This window comes from Neoarius graeffei, chromosome 14 (assembly GCF_027579695.1).
Source record: "Neoarius graeffei isolate fNeoGra1 chromosome 14, fNeoGra1.pri, whole genome shotgun sequence".
NCBI classification, from domain to species: Eukaryota; Metazoa; Chordata; class Actinopteri; order Siluriformes; family Ariidae; genus Neoarius; species Neoarius graeffei.
The window spans coordinates 69,282,076-69,299,329 of record NC_083582.1 but is presented as its reverse complement, the minus strand read 5'-3'; the positions used below and the strand labels follow the sequence as shown (position 1 = coordinate 69,299,329).

Sequence of the window (17,254 nt, the reverse complement as noted above, 5' to 3'; positions counted from 1 at the left end):
GTCTGTTCAGGTGAGAACCCATTGCCTTCAAAATCAGCAGAAAATGGGATATGTTGTGTTTGATTGATGCTCCTGGATGAAGCTTTGTGCTAAATCCATAGTAATACACACTGCCCTGCAATCTGTCTTCCAAATAAACATTCACACTGTGTCGGATTGCTCTGCCTGTTTTGTGTGTCAGAATCTAAAACACAACACAGGAGACACATCCAGTACTTACAGGGATGTGATAAAGCAGGATTCAGTGTTGGTCTGGTTTATACATGGTGTGTGGTAAAATGTTAGTCCAGAACACCTCAGTGAAATTAACACATCACTGCACTTGAACACAGGACTGGACGAAAGGAGAATTACATGCTTCTTTACATTTTCCTCTCTGAATGCATCCTATTAAAAAAAAAAAAGGAAATCCAACACCGAACTACAGATCTAGGACTGACAAACCCCTGAAAAATCAATCCGATCTGAGAGGAAAGTGTTTGGACCAGTGATACCGAGCCACACAAGATGCATATCTTGCATGACGTGATGGACAGATCCTTACCTGTGAAGCATCTCGGCTGTCTCGATCCAAAGCTGAAATGTGCTTCCTTCAGCTGTCCACTAAATAAACTTCAAGAAGTGCTTTCTTTTACCATCCTCACGTTTATATGTGTTAACCGAATAACAAACACCAAAGGACTCGGTAATTGTTTTGGCTAAAAAGACTATTTCACCAAAATGGCAGACAGACTGCTGGCATCAAGAATGCGGAAATGATTTAGAGTATAAGGGAGTCTGTCACCTAGAAGAGGATGGGTTCCCTTTTGAGTCTGGTGCCTTTCAATGTTTCTTCCTCTTGTCTTCACATGGAGTTTTTCCAAGACACTGTCACCTCTGGTTTGTTTATCAGGATCTAAGTATAAACTGGATTTCTGTAAAGCTGCTTTGTGACAATGTCGGTTGTTAAAAGTGGCTTACAAATAAAACTGAATTGAAATTGGGGTATTATTCATATTAAAATTTTTCCTTAGAACCACAGTTTAATCAGGACAGAAAACAGAAATGAACATTTAAAACCTGAACTATGAACATTTAAAAAAGCTATAATAGGTATACAGTTTTTATAAAACTGTTTATAGAAATGCAGTTTCTTTCAATATTTATTTGCTTATTACATATTAAAATTTTTCCTTAGAACCACAGTTTAATCAGGACAGAAAACAGAAATGAACATTTAAAACCTGAACTATGAACATTTAAAAAAAGCTATAATAGGTATACAGTTTTTATAAAACTGTTTATAGAAATGCAGTTTCTTTCAATATTTATTTGCTTATTACAGTACTTATTTACTTAGTAACATCAGAACTATTTCGCACATTTTTGGATTAGGCATTGCCCTGGTATATCGAGGAAATCAGACAATGGTGACAGCTGTTCAAAGCCCCACAAAGCTGCCCGATATGATTGGCGTGGTGGGCAAAGCTGTTGGCACTCAGACTGTGGACATTCAGAACTTTAACCACAAAATGGTTGTTATCTCGGAGCAGCTTTCAGCTTTGCAAGGAATACGTTTTTCGGAGATCAATTTGAATAGAATGGACAGGTATGGACGAGCGGTGTGGACGTGCAAAGACTGCGTCTGGAAAGACCAAACATTTCATATCTTATCGACATTCGGCGCCCTGAGACAGCACCGGCCTTGGTTCAGGCCGTTGCTGAGGCAACATTTCCCCCTGAAGGTCACTGCCGGGAGACACTCTCGCATTCCTCACATTCCTTCTCTAACTCTCCGCGGTCGCCATTTTTACCCCCAGTGTGACAAGCGGGTGCGTGACCAGCACCTTCATGGCTGCAGGAGCGGACGACTGCTTGCTTGCGCTGGATTACCCCCCCCCCCCCCCCCCCCGCCCCACCCCTTACCCCTTACCCCTGATTCCCCCCCTCAAGTCCCGTGTTTAAAGTGTACTTGTGTTGTTGTGTGCTTTGTGCAAAGGTTTTTTAAATGTTCCCACACTGTATTCCTGACAGGAGCATAGTGGGGGGGGTGTTCTTTTTTTTCCTTATCTCTCCTCATGTTGTGTTTCCTTTTTATCTTTATCCCTGTCTTCCTGTCCTGTCTACCCTATGTCAATTGTATGTTGTATATGTACGGACAGGTTGACGGCTAATTTCGCTGGTACGTGTGACTAGTGACAATAAAGGGCATCATCATCATTTTAAAATGGCTGTCACTGGAATCGATGTTGTATATAGCCACAGAGTGTTGTTGACCAGTATGTAAAACTTAAAACTCCTGTTTTGTGTGCTCCATTTCAGATCCCGTACCTAGCAGAAGGTGTGCGTATTCATGGTGAGAAGGTGACCGAGGCCCTGCGACCATTCCATGAGCGTCTGGAGGCATGCTTCAAACAGTTAAAGGAGAAGGTGGAGAAACAGTACGGTGTGAAATCACTGGTAAGAACTGAACCGAAACGAAACAAAAACTGAATAAGAGTTTATCTCCAGCCCTGCTTTAAAAACTGCCATCAGTATATGCTTGGTTATGATTAATAGGAGTCGTACTGAATGAGTCCCTATTACTTCATATATGCAAATGTTATCTCAACATTTAAATATATTCAAGGTCATTTCAAGGTCCTTCTAGAATTTGCAGTGAGCTCTCTCACATTCTCAGGAATCTAAATATAAATGTAATAATTCAGTTAGCTCAGACCACATGACCGCTACTACAGTCATGCTGCAGGTAAGAGTGACCCAAATCCAACATTGTTCCTCATGTGTGATATGGAGATGTTTTTTTTTTTTTTGAGGTAACCACATGGTGTTAAATCTTCTAAGATTTATGTGCATTGACCGAAGTCATTGATTATCCCCCGCCAAACTTCGTTTGAAACAGCCATATTTTTAAACTACTGAAGATCTCTTCATTAAACTTTGTATACATATCAAGCAACATGTGACATGGTGCCTTTTGCTATTTTGGATTTTTGAAAAAAAGTATTTTTCAAATTTTTACATAAATAGATTTTGACTTAGTTTCTAAGAGCAATGTTCGTTTCCAGAGCATATATCCAAAGCTATTCATGATACGGATTTGAAACTTGGTATACATGGTAACAAGGTGATGTATTCATACTAAGAAATTTGAGAATTTTTCATGTTTCCATGGAAACAATTTCAGACTTATGGCCAATTTATGCTGACAACCCAGTCCTCGCAGATAGCGTCGCAGACAGTGTCTGCGTAGCCCCCCCACCTTCGCAGACGCTCTGTGCGCGCCTCCCAAAAATTGTGACCACCGCAGAAGCCTCGCAGACAGCGTCGCAGACAAGAGGGCTCTGATTGGTCCACTCTACATCCGCTGTACACACACGTCCGCTTCCCTACTTTCCCAGTTTGGTTTGTTTTCGCTACCGCCATTTTTAAAAACACAAGCGAAGATGGAGCAGCACGAAGAGCGGTTGATCGAGGAAGTGAGGAAGTACGTACACCTATACGACTCCAGTTCTAGTCATTATAAGTAACCGGAGGATAAACACTCCACTAACCACACCCACCAACTACTCCTAGCGACTTCGCGCCCCCTTGCGTTGTGGCAGTGAATAACATCGCGCATGCCTATTACTCCCCGCTCAACGATAAATTACAACTGTCTGCGAAAAGCTATCTGCGAAAGCCTTGTCGCAAGAGCATGCAGAGGCCTTTAGTCTCTCAGGTTAGTCTTAGGGGTCGGTTTTGTTTCCGGAGCAGAACTTGAAAACTATGAGCGGTTTGGTCTTGAAAGTTGGTATATGTGTTGATTAAGTAATGTATATGTGCCTTTTGATACTAAGAAATGTGAGAAATTTTAATTTTTAGCTCCCCTGGACCAAAGGTCTGGTGGGTTTATGCCATGGGCTGCTGAGGTCAGTGTAAAGAGGTAGGGTTGGTTTCCTGCAGCAGAACGTGAAAAATGTGACAAATAATATCTTGATATTTGGTATATAGGGCAGGGGATATAGATGACTCTGTCTTCTTGTTGTTATTACTGTAGTAATACAACCCTTTCTGTTTCTCTCAAAAATATGTTAAACCATCAAGCCTGCATTCTAAAAGAGAGAAAACAGATTCCAATTTTGTCGTTTTGATGCAAATGTTTTGAGAAATATAGAAAAGTAAGCTTGCTGCCTCAGAAAATAGCATCATGATAGCGTGAAGAACGCTGATATAATAAACAAAATGACATTATTAACTGAGATTTTACCTGACCTATTTCAAACAAAAGAAGAAAATAAGACTTTCTCTGTATGTAATAAAAAACAGAACAAAAAAAGGCAGGCTTCTCGAAAGAAAAGGCACCCCTCGGGCTTACAGACAGATATAATTGGCACAAATACTGGCATTTACAAAGTGCAAATATCTGACGTCTGATATCTATACCTACATGGAAAATTAGACACACGGATAGTGTGCCATCTCGTCTCATACAGGGGATCATAAAGCTTAGACACATAATTTACTCAGTTTTAAGCCTGAGTATAGAGCACAGAGCTACAAATCAACAAAATACAAACTAGCATACAGCTAAAGCTGGTGTGTCAGCTGTTAACTTGGACTGATGCAATGAGCTCAAACCTGCCAACAGTGTCACCTGCACCTTCCATCTTATATTCTTCTAAAGCAGTGATGGCAGTCCCAGCCTGCCAATGCCTGTGTTGAATCTGGGAGAAGAAGAGAGAAAGAAAATGGCTGTTATCAGGCACATATTTTTTTACCAATGTTAATCAGTTCAGGTCAATAATCATCCTGCTTCAGCCTAAAAATGCTCGTTTGACCTCACAGCTATTTTAAACAGATATACAGGGTGTTTAAAAAAAATTGATATTACTTGAGATGTAACTATCCCAGAAACTACATAGTCTGGGCAAGCGAAACTGAACAGGCTTAATGTTGAGCAAAATAAGATTTATTCCTCAAAATTTGAAGAAGAAATTCAAAGGTACGTGGATTCCATGAACGATTTCACAAATTTCCAATGTACACGCCGCCTGAGACACGGCACTCTAACACACAAAACGCCTTTTCTTCTCCCGTGAATGGCGTTTCTATACCTAAAAAGATAAAAACAAAAAACATTAAACATAAAATTTTGACGGTGGCACGGTGGTGTAGTGGTTAGCGCTGTCGCCTCACAGCAAGAAGGTCCAGGTTCGAGCCCCGTGGCCGGCGAGGGCCTTTCTGTGCGGAGTTTGCATGTTCTCCCCGTGTCCGCGTGGGTTTCCTCCGGGTGCTCCGGTTTCCCCCACAGTCCAAAGACATGCAGGTTAGGTTAATTGGTGACTCTTATACCCTGTCCACACTAGGGATTTTGTACCGATACGATACTACTTTCGTCCGCAACACCTGTCCACACTAGCAACTATACCGGTACTGTAGCGGTATAACTGAATTGGTACGAAACCCACAAATGTATGGGTTTCGTACCGGTACAGTATCGGTACTGTAGCGCTTCGCTGTAGTGTGGACAGATGAAGTGGTTCTGTATCGATACAAATATAATGCGCATGCGCAAAGTCACACACCTCAATCGATGTCTTCGCTGAATAAAATAGTGAAGAACGGAGATTCGTTTTCTTTGTTTCTTTCTCAACTGCCTCGCACATTTTATATGATTCGACTGAATAAATGAGCACCAGAAATACAGACTGTACATTGACAACAAAAAGCACACACACGTTGTTTCATCCGCCATATTCTCGGAAGGAAGTTACTCGGTAACCACAGAAACATTTCGCGCACGCGCATTTCAACTTCCGTGAAAGAAAACCGCAAACATTTCTCGCTAGTGTGGACAGATGCACTAAACTGTACCCGTATACTTTGTATCGATACAGTTATACCACTTTCGTACCGGTATATATGTGAACACAGCTTTAATTGAGCGTAGGTGTGAATGTGAGTGTGAATGTTTGTCTGTGTCTATGTGTCAGCCCTGTGATGACCTGGCGACTTGTCCAGGGTGTACCCCGCCTTTCGCCCGTAGTCAGCTGGGATAGGCTCCAGCTCGCCTGCGACCCTGTAAAACAGGATAAAGTGGCTAGGGATAATGAGATGAGATAAAATTTTGACCTTTTTCCACACATGCTGTTAAAATTTGAGGTCAGTTGAACGAGAACTGGCAAAGTTATTAGATTTTGAAATGATATCAATTTTTTTAAAAACCCTGTACGTTTATGTACGTTCATTGGCTTAAAACATTCATTCTGTTTTCTTACACGAACATTTTATTGCAGAAGGAACTCGTTGTGCCTCATATGCATGCACAGATTCGTATATGGAAAGTAATCCGATACAAACATGGCTATTGTTCAATGTAATTGATTATTGAAAGGATTACCCGCCTCACTCAATCAGAGAGAAATTTCATTCAGATTGGCCTCAGCTGGTTTAATCTATTCTGATTGAAGTGTATACGCTCCCAGTTGAGCTCTCAGTTGGGTTATTTATGGATTGTTAGGCTGCATGTAAATGCTGCGAGTGAGGGAAGGAGAGACACAGAGAGCCAAAATACACCCAGGGACATAAGACTAGAACTCCCACTTTGACTGGATTTGAATTTACAGTCATATTTATGGCATTTAGCAGATGGTCTTAATCCACAGTGATTTTATTTACTTGGAAAACAAATCCTTATACTGGACCAGATTGGAGGCTAAAGATTCCAAGAAGCAGTGCTCATACTTTAAAAGAAAATATGCATCACTTTTTCACCCAAGTGTATAATTAGTGTTCATTTAAGTCTTTATTGTAGAGCTGGGACTTCGCTGTAAATCTTTGCTAGTTGGAGGTTGCAAGTTCAGTGAAATTATCATTTTTGCATGAGAAAAATGAGCAGACTATCATATCAGGACAAATACCAGCACAAGCAGCTGTTCAAATAGCTGACATGTTAACATAGCTGACTGGCTCGGTAATTAGGCACACTGTGTAAATGTGGCTTGGTCCTTTGTTTTGTTTTGTCTTTGACAGATGTTCAACTAGACATTCGTTCACTCTGGAAGATAGAAAAATGATAAAACTCCCTGACCAATGTCTACTGACTCAACTTATGCCCTGTCCACACTAGGGATTTTGTACCGATATGAAACTACTTTCGTACCGCAACACCTGTCCACACTAGCAACTATACCGGTACTGTAGCGGTATAACTGTATCGGTACGAAACCTACAAATGTATGGGTTTCGTACCGGTACAGTATCGGTACTGTAGCGCTTCGCTGTAGTGTGGACAGATGAAGCGGTTCTGTATCGATACAAATATAATGTGCATGCGCAAAGTCACACGCCTCAATCGATGTCTTCGCTGAATAAAATAGTGAAGAACGGAGATTCGTTTTCTTTGTTTCTTTCTCAACTGCCTCGCGCGTTTTATACGATTCGACTGAATAAATGACCACCAGAAATACAGACTGTACATTGACAACAAAAAGCACACACACGTTGTTTCATCCGCCATATTCTCGGAAGGAAGTTACTCGGTAACCACGGAAACATTTCGCGCACACGCATTTCAACTACCGTGAAAGAAAACCGCAAACATTTCTCGCTAGTGTGGAAAGATGCACTAAACTGTACCGGTATACTTTGTATCGATACAGTTATACCACTTTCGTACCGGTATAACTGTGAACACAGCATTAGATAGTCCGGTTTTTTTTTCCCCCCTCTAACTATCCCTTAGTCCTGCAATGTGTTTTGTCCCCTAACTCCCCTCCTCCACAGACACGCCTGCTGAGTCGCCTAATGCTGCACCATTAATAACAGGAGAAACTGAGAACAAGACAGATTAAGAGAGAAAGAGGGGCAATTAAGGAGCTGAGAGGAGAGGATTAGTGATGGCTCCCAGCAGGTATTGATCATCAGTTCTGAGGCTCACAGTGCTGCTGGTCAGTCAACTCTCACTCCAACGGTGGCTCGTGTGGAGCCTGGATGTAATGGATGTGCACTAACCGGTCGCTTCAAGGGCAGCGTATGTGTGTGTGTGTGAGATAGAGGGAGACACGTGTGTCCTGTGTCTTGCTGGTTGTGGGCAGTCATGCATGAACAGTTTGACTCACCTTTTGCGACAGTTGGTAAAAAGTCCTGTTGAGTCTCAGGCTACGTTTACATTAGACCGTATCTGTCTCGTTTTCTTCGCGGATGCACTGTCCGTTTACATTAAACCGCCTGGAAACGCCGGGAAACGGGAATCCGCCAGCGTCCACGTATTCAATCCAGATCGTGTCTGGTCCGGTGCTGTGTAAACATTGAGAATACGCGGATACGCTGTGCTGAGCTCTAGCTGGCGTCTCATTGGACAACGTCACTGTGACATCCACCTTCCTGATTCGCTGTCGTTGGTCATGTGACGCGACTGCTGAAAAACGGCGCGGACTTCCGCCTTGTATCACCTTTCATTAAAGAGTATAAAAGTATGAAAATACTGCAAATACTGATGCAAATACTGCCCATTGTGTAGTTATGATTGTCTTTAGGCTTGCCATCCTTCCACTTGCAAGTGGTAGGTGATGTGCGCTGGGATCACACACACAGCGGCTCAGTCCCGAAAACACAGCTTGTTCACTTTACTCGCGTGCTCTGTGAGCTGCGCAGGGCCGGAGTGCGCACCCTCCAGAGGGCACTCGCTGTTCAGGGCGGAGTGATTTGGAGCGCAGGATGCCTGCGGAGCCGAGCGTATCCGTGTATTGGTATTGCTGTGTGCACGCAAATCGTGTATTGGTGTTGCTGTGTGCACACTAATCGTTTTAAAAACATTAATCTGATGATCCGCTGATACGGTCTAATGTAAACATGGGCTCAAACTGTATAAAGGGCAAGCAGGGTGAACTCGCACGCGCTCACACAGTCTCCCTGAGTGAACAATTTATCAATAGAGTTCAGGGGTGGGTTTTCCAAAAGCCTCTTAACGCTAAGAGCATCTTAAAGGAGATACGCAGAACCTTTATTTTTAAATAAATTTCTGAGTGGATAGTATCCTCCACCCTTGACTCTTGTATGCTGCATAAATGGGAATAAAAAATATATATTTTTGAGAGTTAAAATCGACCGCAATTAATCTAAATGCAGGTAAACAAGAAGTGTTGTTTTTGTTGTTTTATATCCAAATGAGAGTCGGAGCTTACCCGTCTTACAATCTGACTTTCAGTTGTTCATTCAGTTCTCCGTTCATTTGCTTCTTCCACATAAGGGCGAGATGGCAGCGATATCCAGTTTAGAAATCAGATGGCTGCTCCACTCATTCTCCATTTTCTCCATTACTGAGTACTCCGCCATTACTGCTCGGTTCAGGCAATTACTAAAACCCGGGACGGAACGGGACGTCACCGGTTTTAGCAACAACCGCGGGGAGGTCACTGCCCGAGCGATATGTTCCGTCCCAGGTTTTACCAACAACCCTCAGCTCACACTCCAGGAGAACTGGTGCAACTGAACTTACTTTCCTTTTAAAAAAATAAATAAAATAAATGCTTTCCTTTTCTTGTAGTTTTATTTAATTGTTGGTCCTGCACCCTCTTTCAATCCAGCCAACACTCCAACAGATCAGAGGTCTCGTACGAGTCTTCAGTAAAATGTGCAGAGCAGAGGAGAGACTACTTTATAGCCGTCCAATGTGCCCATGAACTTCTCGCAAAACGCGTCCAAATCTTTGCAGTTTGAACATTCTTGGGCCATGAATGCAACGTAAATCCACCTTCTGTCGTGTTGCTGGCACATCTACGTGGCATGGTGATAAATTAGCTCAAAATGGAGGATCAGAGTTGCAGTCAGCTCTGTGTTTTAGTATAGCGGAAATGGTGATGAGACCGATAGACTTCCTGCTGTGACGTTACGGACGTCAAGGTCATTCACTCAGACCGCTACCTATATGAATCACTTTAATCTTAAAAATTACTATATTAGATTTATTGTTAACGCTTAAAACTATTCCTGCGCCATTCTTGAGGTCTCAAGGCATTTATAAACAAAAGTGAGGCCATGGCTCTGCGTATATGCTTTAACTATGAGTGAGTGTGTTTATTGTGATGCTTGCTCTACCATTTAACAATGATCTTTGTGCTACAATGCTTTTGGGAAACCCACCCGAGTTCAGTCCATTCATATTTTTATCTCTTCTTTTACTTTACCTAGTTCATCTTTGTTTTATCCTTTGTGTTTTATTATACCCCCGCAAACAAATTTTTTTTTTTTTGGGGGGGGGGGGGGGGTACATAGGAATCACCCTGTCCGTCCATCCGTCTGTCCATGTGTCTTGTAAGCACAGCTCCTCATAAACAGTTTTATGGATTTTGATGAAACTTTACACAGTTACAGTATACCACCTGGAGATGTGCATGAAGGAAAATATTCCCAATCTGATGTCTTCAAAAGGGAGATAATTCAACTTATTCCCTTATGGCAATATACGATGACAGGCTCGTAAGCGAGGGGGTTTCTATAGTGAGTTTACTCACAGTTCTAGTTATTTAATTTACTTTTGATGCTCATAGTTAAACAGTGTACAGTTTGATTTATGTGGAACTTCTGTATGCACTGCATGCTGTAGTAGCTTGTAAAGCTCAAACATCCATTTTAAACTCATTTAAAGTATTAAACATAAAAATTTGGTGTGTGTGTGTTTCAGCCCCCGGTGGCCGATGAGCGTCGTGGCGCACGTCCGCGCTCAATGGTGCGCTCCTTCACCATGCCCTCGTCTCAGAGACCGCTGTCTGTCGCATCGGTCACCTCGTTATCATCAGACAACTCACCCTCAAGACCAGGATCTGATGGGTACAGCATGCATGCACAAGCACCACACCACACCACACCACTCAATAACATTATCCATATCTTCATATCAGAAGAGAATCGGAACAGCATTTGCAGCTCACACCAACATTAGCCATGTAGGAAAGAATATTTTGCAATGACTCCGAATAATAAATGTAGTAAAACCCTTCTGCTTCATAAGTAGACCTGGACTTGAAAGTTTAGACATTCATTGATTTGTTTCTGAACACCTGGACTAATATGGATCGCTCGGACATTCTTTCAGGTTGAACAGCATTCAGTTTTACATGAGAACAGAAACATCCCTCAATAAAATGACTCACTGATAAAATAACAAGATAAATACATATATGTTATTTACCAGCTGGGAGGTCCGTATTGTGAAATACCATGACTGAGGTCTTGAAAGTACTGAGCGAGGCCCTCTGGGCCGAGGTCACGGTATTTCACCATACGGACTGACCTTAAGCAAAATGGCGGCTCGGCTCGGTTTTCCCTTTCGGGCGCTCTCGTTTTCTGTTAGAATTTGGTAAAGAAAAAATAAATATATTATTTACTTTACCAAATTCTAACAGAAAACGAGAGCGCCCGAAAGGGAAAACCGAGCCGAGCCGCCATTTTGAATCCTCATTCACGGCTGTAATGCAAATGGCTTCCTCCTCAGTATACAAGTGCACTTCCATGGCAGGAAAAAAACTACATTTTGCCGCCTATGTAGTCCCCTATTTATACAAATAGGAGTCATTCAGGATTCAGCCATGTTTTTGCTTGCCGTTAGCAAGTTACAGGTTTTTAACTTTCTCCTGAAATGTTTTCTTTTATTTCTTCTTCCTCAGGGTCGTAAAACTTGCTTTCGCTGTGAACACTGTCGTAATCGCTATCCATGATGTAAAATTAATGCTATTTTGAATCCTCATTCACAGCTGTAATGCAAATGGCTTCCTCCTCGGTATACAAGTGCACTTCCATGGCAGGAAAAAAATACATTTTGCCGCCTATGTAGTCCCCTATTTATACAAATAGGAGTCATTCAGGATTCAGTCATGTTTTTGCTCAGCGTTAGCAACAGTTACAGGTTTTTAGCTTTCTCCTGAAATGTTTTCTTTTATTTCTTCTTCCTCTGGGTGGTAAAACTCGCTTTCGTTGTGAAGACTGTCGTTATCACTATCCATTAATGTTATTATGCTGAGAAATGCTGGTAAAAATTTCTCAGATTTTTGATAATCTTATGAATAAATCTTATAAAAAAAAAAAGATAAATGTTTGTTGTTGTTGTGAACGAGCGAGTCGCCAGAGGTCCATAACCAGGGTCCGTAACTGGGGTCCGTACTGTAGGATACGGACCCGCTCGTCAGCCAATCAGAGCGCAGGATTTGATGGAAACCGCACCGCGAAAAAAATAATAAATGTAATTTTAGAGGATTTTGTATCCTCTTTGGACATTTTATTATACTGCTGAGTACATTTCCTTCCACCTCCCAAAAATGTGCTGGTAGGTGAAATAGTTACTCTGCATTACGACTAGGTGTCAGTGAGTTCATTACATTACATTACATTACATTTATATTACATTACAGGCATTTAGCAGACGCTCTTATCCAGAGCGATATACAACACACCCAGATTGGGGGTGAGGTGCCTTGCTCAAGGGCACTTCAGCACTTCCTGCTGGTCAAGAGAATCGAACCAGTGACCTTTTGGTCCCAAAGCTGCTTCTCTAACCAGTAGGCCATATAATTTATGCTGATCAGTCTACCCCTATAGTACTATGGAGCTAAAGTAAAAGTACAGCTGCAGTCAGAGGTTTACATACAGGGACATAAATGTCACGGCAGTATCAGTTTTCAGTGAGTTCTTTGAACAGTTCTTTTTTTTGTGGCAAAATGATTGTACAACATACATCTTAAAAAAAAAAGAATTAGATGCATAAATTTTAATTTATTTGAAGTTTTATGAAAACACGGTCAAAATGTATACATCAAAGGTAAAAAATTTACATGTGCCCATTTAAATTATTAATCTAGTGGTACTGAAAGTTCCAAAACGTCTTTAACTTACCAAGGTCTCTTAACTCCCGGTTAGTGATCATGAATTACGTGATTGACTTTCTGTGCCAACATAAAAAGGGTTTGTTTGACAGCACTCATTAGATTGACCAGCACACAGTACAGTGAGAAAGTCCAAGGAGCTCAGTGCAGATCTAAACAAGTTCAAATTCCAAGGTTAACAGTTCAAACTACTGTATGTAAGTATAAGTTATTGGAAGGTGTAGCCACTTTGCTCAGCCACTTTGCTGAAAGAAGGCCCGAACTATCACCCTCAGCTGAGAGGAAATTGGTTCAGTTGGTCAGGAACAACCTCAAAACCACCAAGGCGCAGGCCTGCCATAAACTGGAAGCTGCTGGAACATAGTCTACAGTCAAGTGAGTTTTACATCGCTATGAACTGAGAGGCTGCCGTCAATGAAAGAAGCCCCTGCTCCAAAATAAACCACCTTCGAGCTCGACTAATGTTTGCAGCCGACCACATGGGCAAAGTAAAAGCCTTCTGGAAGAAAGTTTTATGGTTAGATGAGACAAAGATGGAGTTTTTTGGCCATAATGATCAGAGCTTCAGAGGAACACTACCAACTGTTCAGCATTGTGGTGGTGGCGTCGTGCTCTGGGGCTGTTTTGCTGCCAGTGGAACTAGAGCATTGCGCAGACTGGATGGAATAATGAAGGAGGACTACATCAGAATTCTTCAGCACTACCTCAACCCATCAGAAACTTGGACACGATTAGGAGTTCCAACAGGACAGTGACCCCAAACACACACCAGAGCTAGTTGTGGAATGAATAAAGCAGGCTAACATTAAGCTTAAAACAAGTCTTGGCCTCAACCTTATCAAAAATATGTGGACTGTGTTTAAAAGTTGGGTCTGTGCCAGGAAGCACACAACTGTAATTGATCTCTACAAATTCTGCTAAGAAGAGTGGTCAAATATTCATAATTCTGCCGGAAGTTTGGCGATGGCTTCCAGGCGACCCTGGATGATCTGGAGAGATTGTGTAAAGAGGAATGGTCTGAGATGCCCTGCTCTGTATCTCCAACCTTATAAAATGTTAGAGGAGAAGCTTCGGTGCTGCTTCCTGTCAAAGGGAGGTTGTACAAAGTATTAAATGCAGGCATGTAAGTAATTAGTGGTACATATGTTTTTGTTGAAAATAATTATTTCTTGATGAGGGATTTTTTTTCTCTGAATAAATTTATTTCAATAAAAGGTTGGATTTTTCTCAGTGTGAGAGAAAGCTACTTCACCAAAAGGTGGATTTCTTTCTAACCCTTTTTTACTCATCTTTACAAGGGGGGGGGGGGCAATAATTTTGGAGGGCACTGTATGAGTATTGTACCACGGACCATTACATATTGCGCTATTTTAGGACTCTTGGCATTTTCTAGCCTTAGTGGAGAACATTCAGTGCACACAGAAGTATTTGAATACATTACAAGCAATTAGCATCCACATGATCTCTCAGTGCACTTTGCCATTTGGAGGCACAACTACACATTTCTGTCACCGCATGAAAAGGGAAGTTGGGTTAATTATTTGCAGTTGCTTCTGTTATAACAAGCAAGTTCTTCATTTTGGAACCATGTTTTAACATAAAAAATATGCTGAACTTGTGCCAGGAAAAAAAAGCCTAGCACGATTGTTAGAATAGACTTAACAGCTGGAGTGTGCACTTTCATTCATGCACTGATATCGAACTGAAAAGCTCAGAGCTTCCCACTGTGTGATTTCTCAGAATTTTGTACCTCAAAGCCTTTAATTTCTCACCACCTATTGCCTTTCTCTGGTCATCAAACAAAAGCATGATGGAGCATTAAAAATGTATCAGTGCTTTTATGAAAAAGAACATCTCTAGTATAGGGTTAGTAGTGTGTGTGTTAGGGTGCATCAGTTGCCCTCACTTTCATAAAATCTGATGCATTTTTGTTTGGGTGTTCCTTTTCACCAATAAAGGCATCCTGTAAAATTTTTTGACCATATTCAAAAGTCTAATGGTGGCACCATGAGGCTCATTTTTTGCCAAAAATCGCTTATTTTATGTTTTCGCGTAAGGTTTGAATCACAATGTTGGACTCCATTTATTGATTTCTTGTGACCCAGAGATCATGTTAAGAACCTTTGCAAGGGATTGAGAAGCATTAACGTGATTCATAATACATTTGTATTGTTTAAAAGTAGTTGAACAATGATTCAATGAACAGCTAAAACTCAAACTGTGCTTGATAATATATTTAGAATATGTACTAAAAATGTGTAAGATATTTGGTATACTCTATAAGGTGTCATAATGTTTCATGAAAAGTGATCGAAATTTAGTCATAAAAGTCATAAAATAGCAGCTTTTTCCATAACTTTGAGCTCCTGGTGCCAACATTAAACTTTTGAATTTTGTCAAAATATTTCACCCAGTGTGTTTTCTTACCAAAAGGAACATAAAAACAAAAATGCATCATGATCGGAGGAACTTTTCATTTTTAGGGGGCAACTGATGCACCCTAGTGTGTGTGTGTGTGTGTCAGGCTTGTAGTACTCAAGTCCAGAACTCAGGCTCGAGTCCAACTCGTGCCCTAATTTTAAGGACTTGACTTGGACTTGAGCACTGATGACTCGGACTTGAACCCGGACTCATGCATTGACTGCACCCGGACTCATAAATTGCAGACGAGGACTCGGATTTTTTCTTTATTTTTTGTAATGTCATAATAATTTGGCATAAAATATTTATATCTACATTAATTTTTATACTAATTTTGTGCAAGAGAATGCACATTCACCTGTTCAGGAACAAATGAACGTTAATGGCGCTAAAATGCCTGGAGAGAACGCCCCAGGATTGTCCGCTTATACAGACTTCTCGTGCAGTGGGAGAAAATGCACTGCTGTGTGTTCCATATGTAGAAGAACTATCAAGGAGACAACGGGGACAACCTCGAACTCCAATCATCATTTGGCAAGACTCCACCCAGAGAAGGAAGTGACACGCTATGTTCATTGCTCTGCTGATAGTGGGCGGGACTTGCTTGCTGAGCGATGAACTAGCTAGTGTTAACCCTCTCTCATGTTATTTGCCCTGCTGGTAGTGGGCAGGGCTTGCTGAGCGATGAAAAAGCTTTTTATCTGTAGCCTGTTAACTAAAATGGGGCAGTCACGCAGAAATGTTAGTCCAACACAGTAGCAGAGACGCTTTCACATAAGCGCAGCAACAGCCACCGTCACATGGTGCAGGTGGAGTCTTGTTCTCGGACTCAATTCGACTTGGCTCAATAGTGGACTCTACTCAGACTCAACTTGAAATTTTCTTAATGACTTGGACTTGAACACTGGGGACTCGAGACTGGACTCGGACTCAAGGTTTAGTGACTCGACTACAACACTGGTGTGTGTGTGCACGTGAGAGAGAGAGAGGTCTCAGTGTGAAAGGATATTCTCAATATTGTATCTATAGATGCATGATTAGGAAATGTGTGTGAGCATGATTAAAGTGTGTGTGTGTGTGTGTGTGTGTGTGAGAAAGAGTGAGTGTCAAGTTCCTGCCAGTCTTGCATAACGGGCACTGTAATGCCAGCCTGAAGGATTAATTAGCCCATGTTTGGAGAGTGTGATCACATCAGCGATGCCCTCCACTGGTATTTAATTGCAAAGGGCATCACACCACATGCTCTTTCATTTGATCGGTTAATCCGTCTGGTTGAAGCAGTCTGATTCACTCAAACCGGTGCCAGCACTTAGAAATACCAATTATGAGCGGCAGCACTGGGTGTGTGAGAAGGGCACTGAAACAAATCCCTATCAACTCTGTAGACATGGAAAATGTAATTTAGACTTTTTTCTACCAAGCTTTTATAAAACACAGTAAGAGAAATGGAGACTGGATATCCTGCAAGCATTCAGATGAGCTTGTTTTATAGTTTTGATGGGGGGTTAAGGGATGTGTTTGACATCCACTGATGAAGAGGATACTGTTGGAGTTGTGCTAGTTTTGTCGTCCACTTTGAAGACGCTCTTTGAGTGCTTGCTTATTGTACTGATTTGGTGTGATATACTGTACATGTGTAATTTTTTGCCCTGTGTTTTAAGACTTTATTGTGCTGAATGACAGTGTACGCTCTGATTTTCTCAATTTCAACAAATCTAAGCAGTATTTTCAAAGTCATATGACTTTTTTGTATTCAGCACAAGTTCAGCTACAATAATATCTTTGTCATATGTATGTCATGATTGTACTTAAAAAAAAAAAAACAGATAAATGAAGATATTGTAAAAAGCAGTTTTAGAACTGTGTTGGAATGTATGGAAAAAAAAAATGACCTTACCGATTCTGTCAAACCGTTCTGATCACTTGAGGTGATTCTGTTCAATCTTAGGAATGGATCAAGTACAAAAACTTAAATCTGCTCCACTGATTTGGAC

General features: G+C 41.4%; 1 protein-coding gene across 1 annotated transcript in view; it reads left to right on the top strand.

Moving 5' to 3' along the window:
• Window positions 1-17,254, top strand: part of dock1 (dedicator of cytokinesis 1) — a 742,670-nt gene that overhangs the window by 713,569 nt on the left and 11,847 nt on the right. Inside the window, exons 47-48 of the mRNA XM_060940282.1 lie at window positions 2,302-2,439; window positions 10,646-10,791. Of these exons, the coding sequence (XP_060796265.1) occupies window positions 2,302-2,439; window positions 10,646-10,791 (284 nt within the window). The remainder of the gene's footprint in view (window positions 1-2,301; window positions 2,440-10,645; window positions 10,792-17,254) is intronic.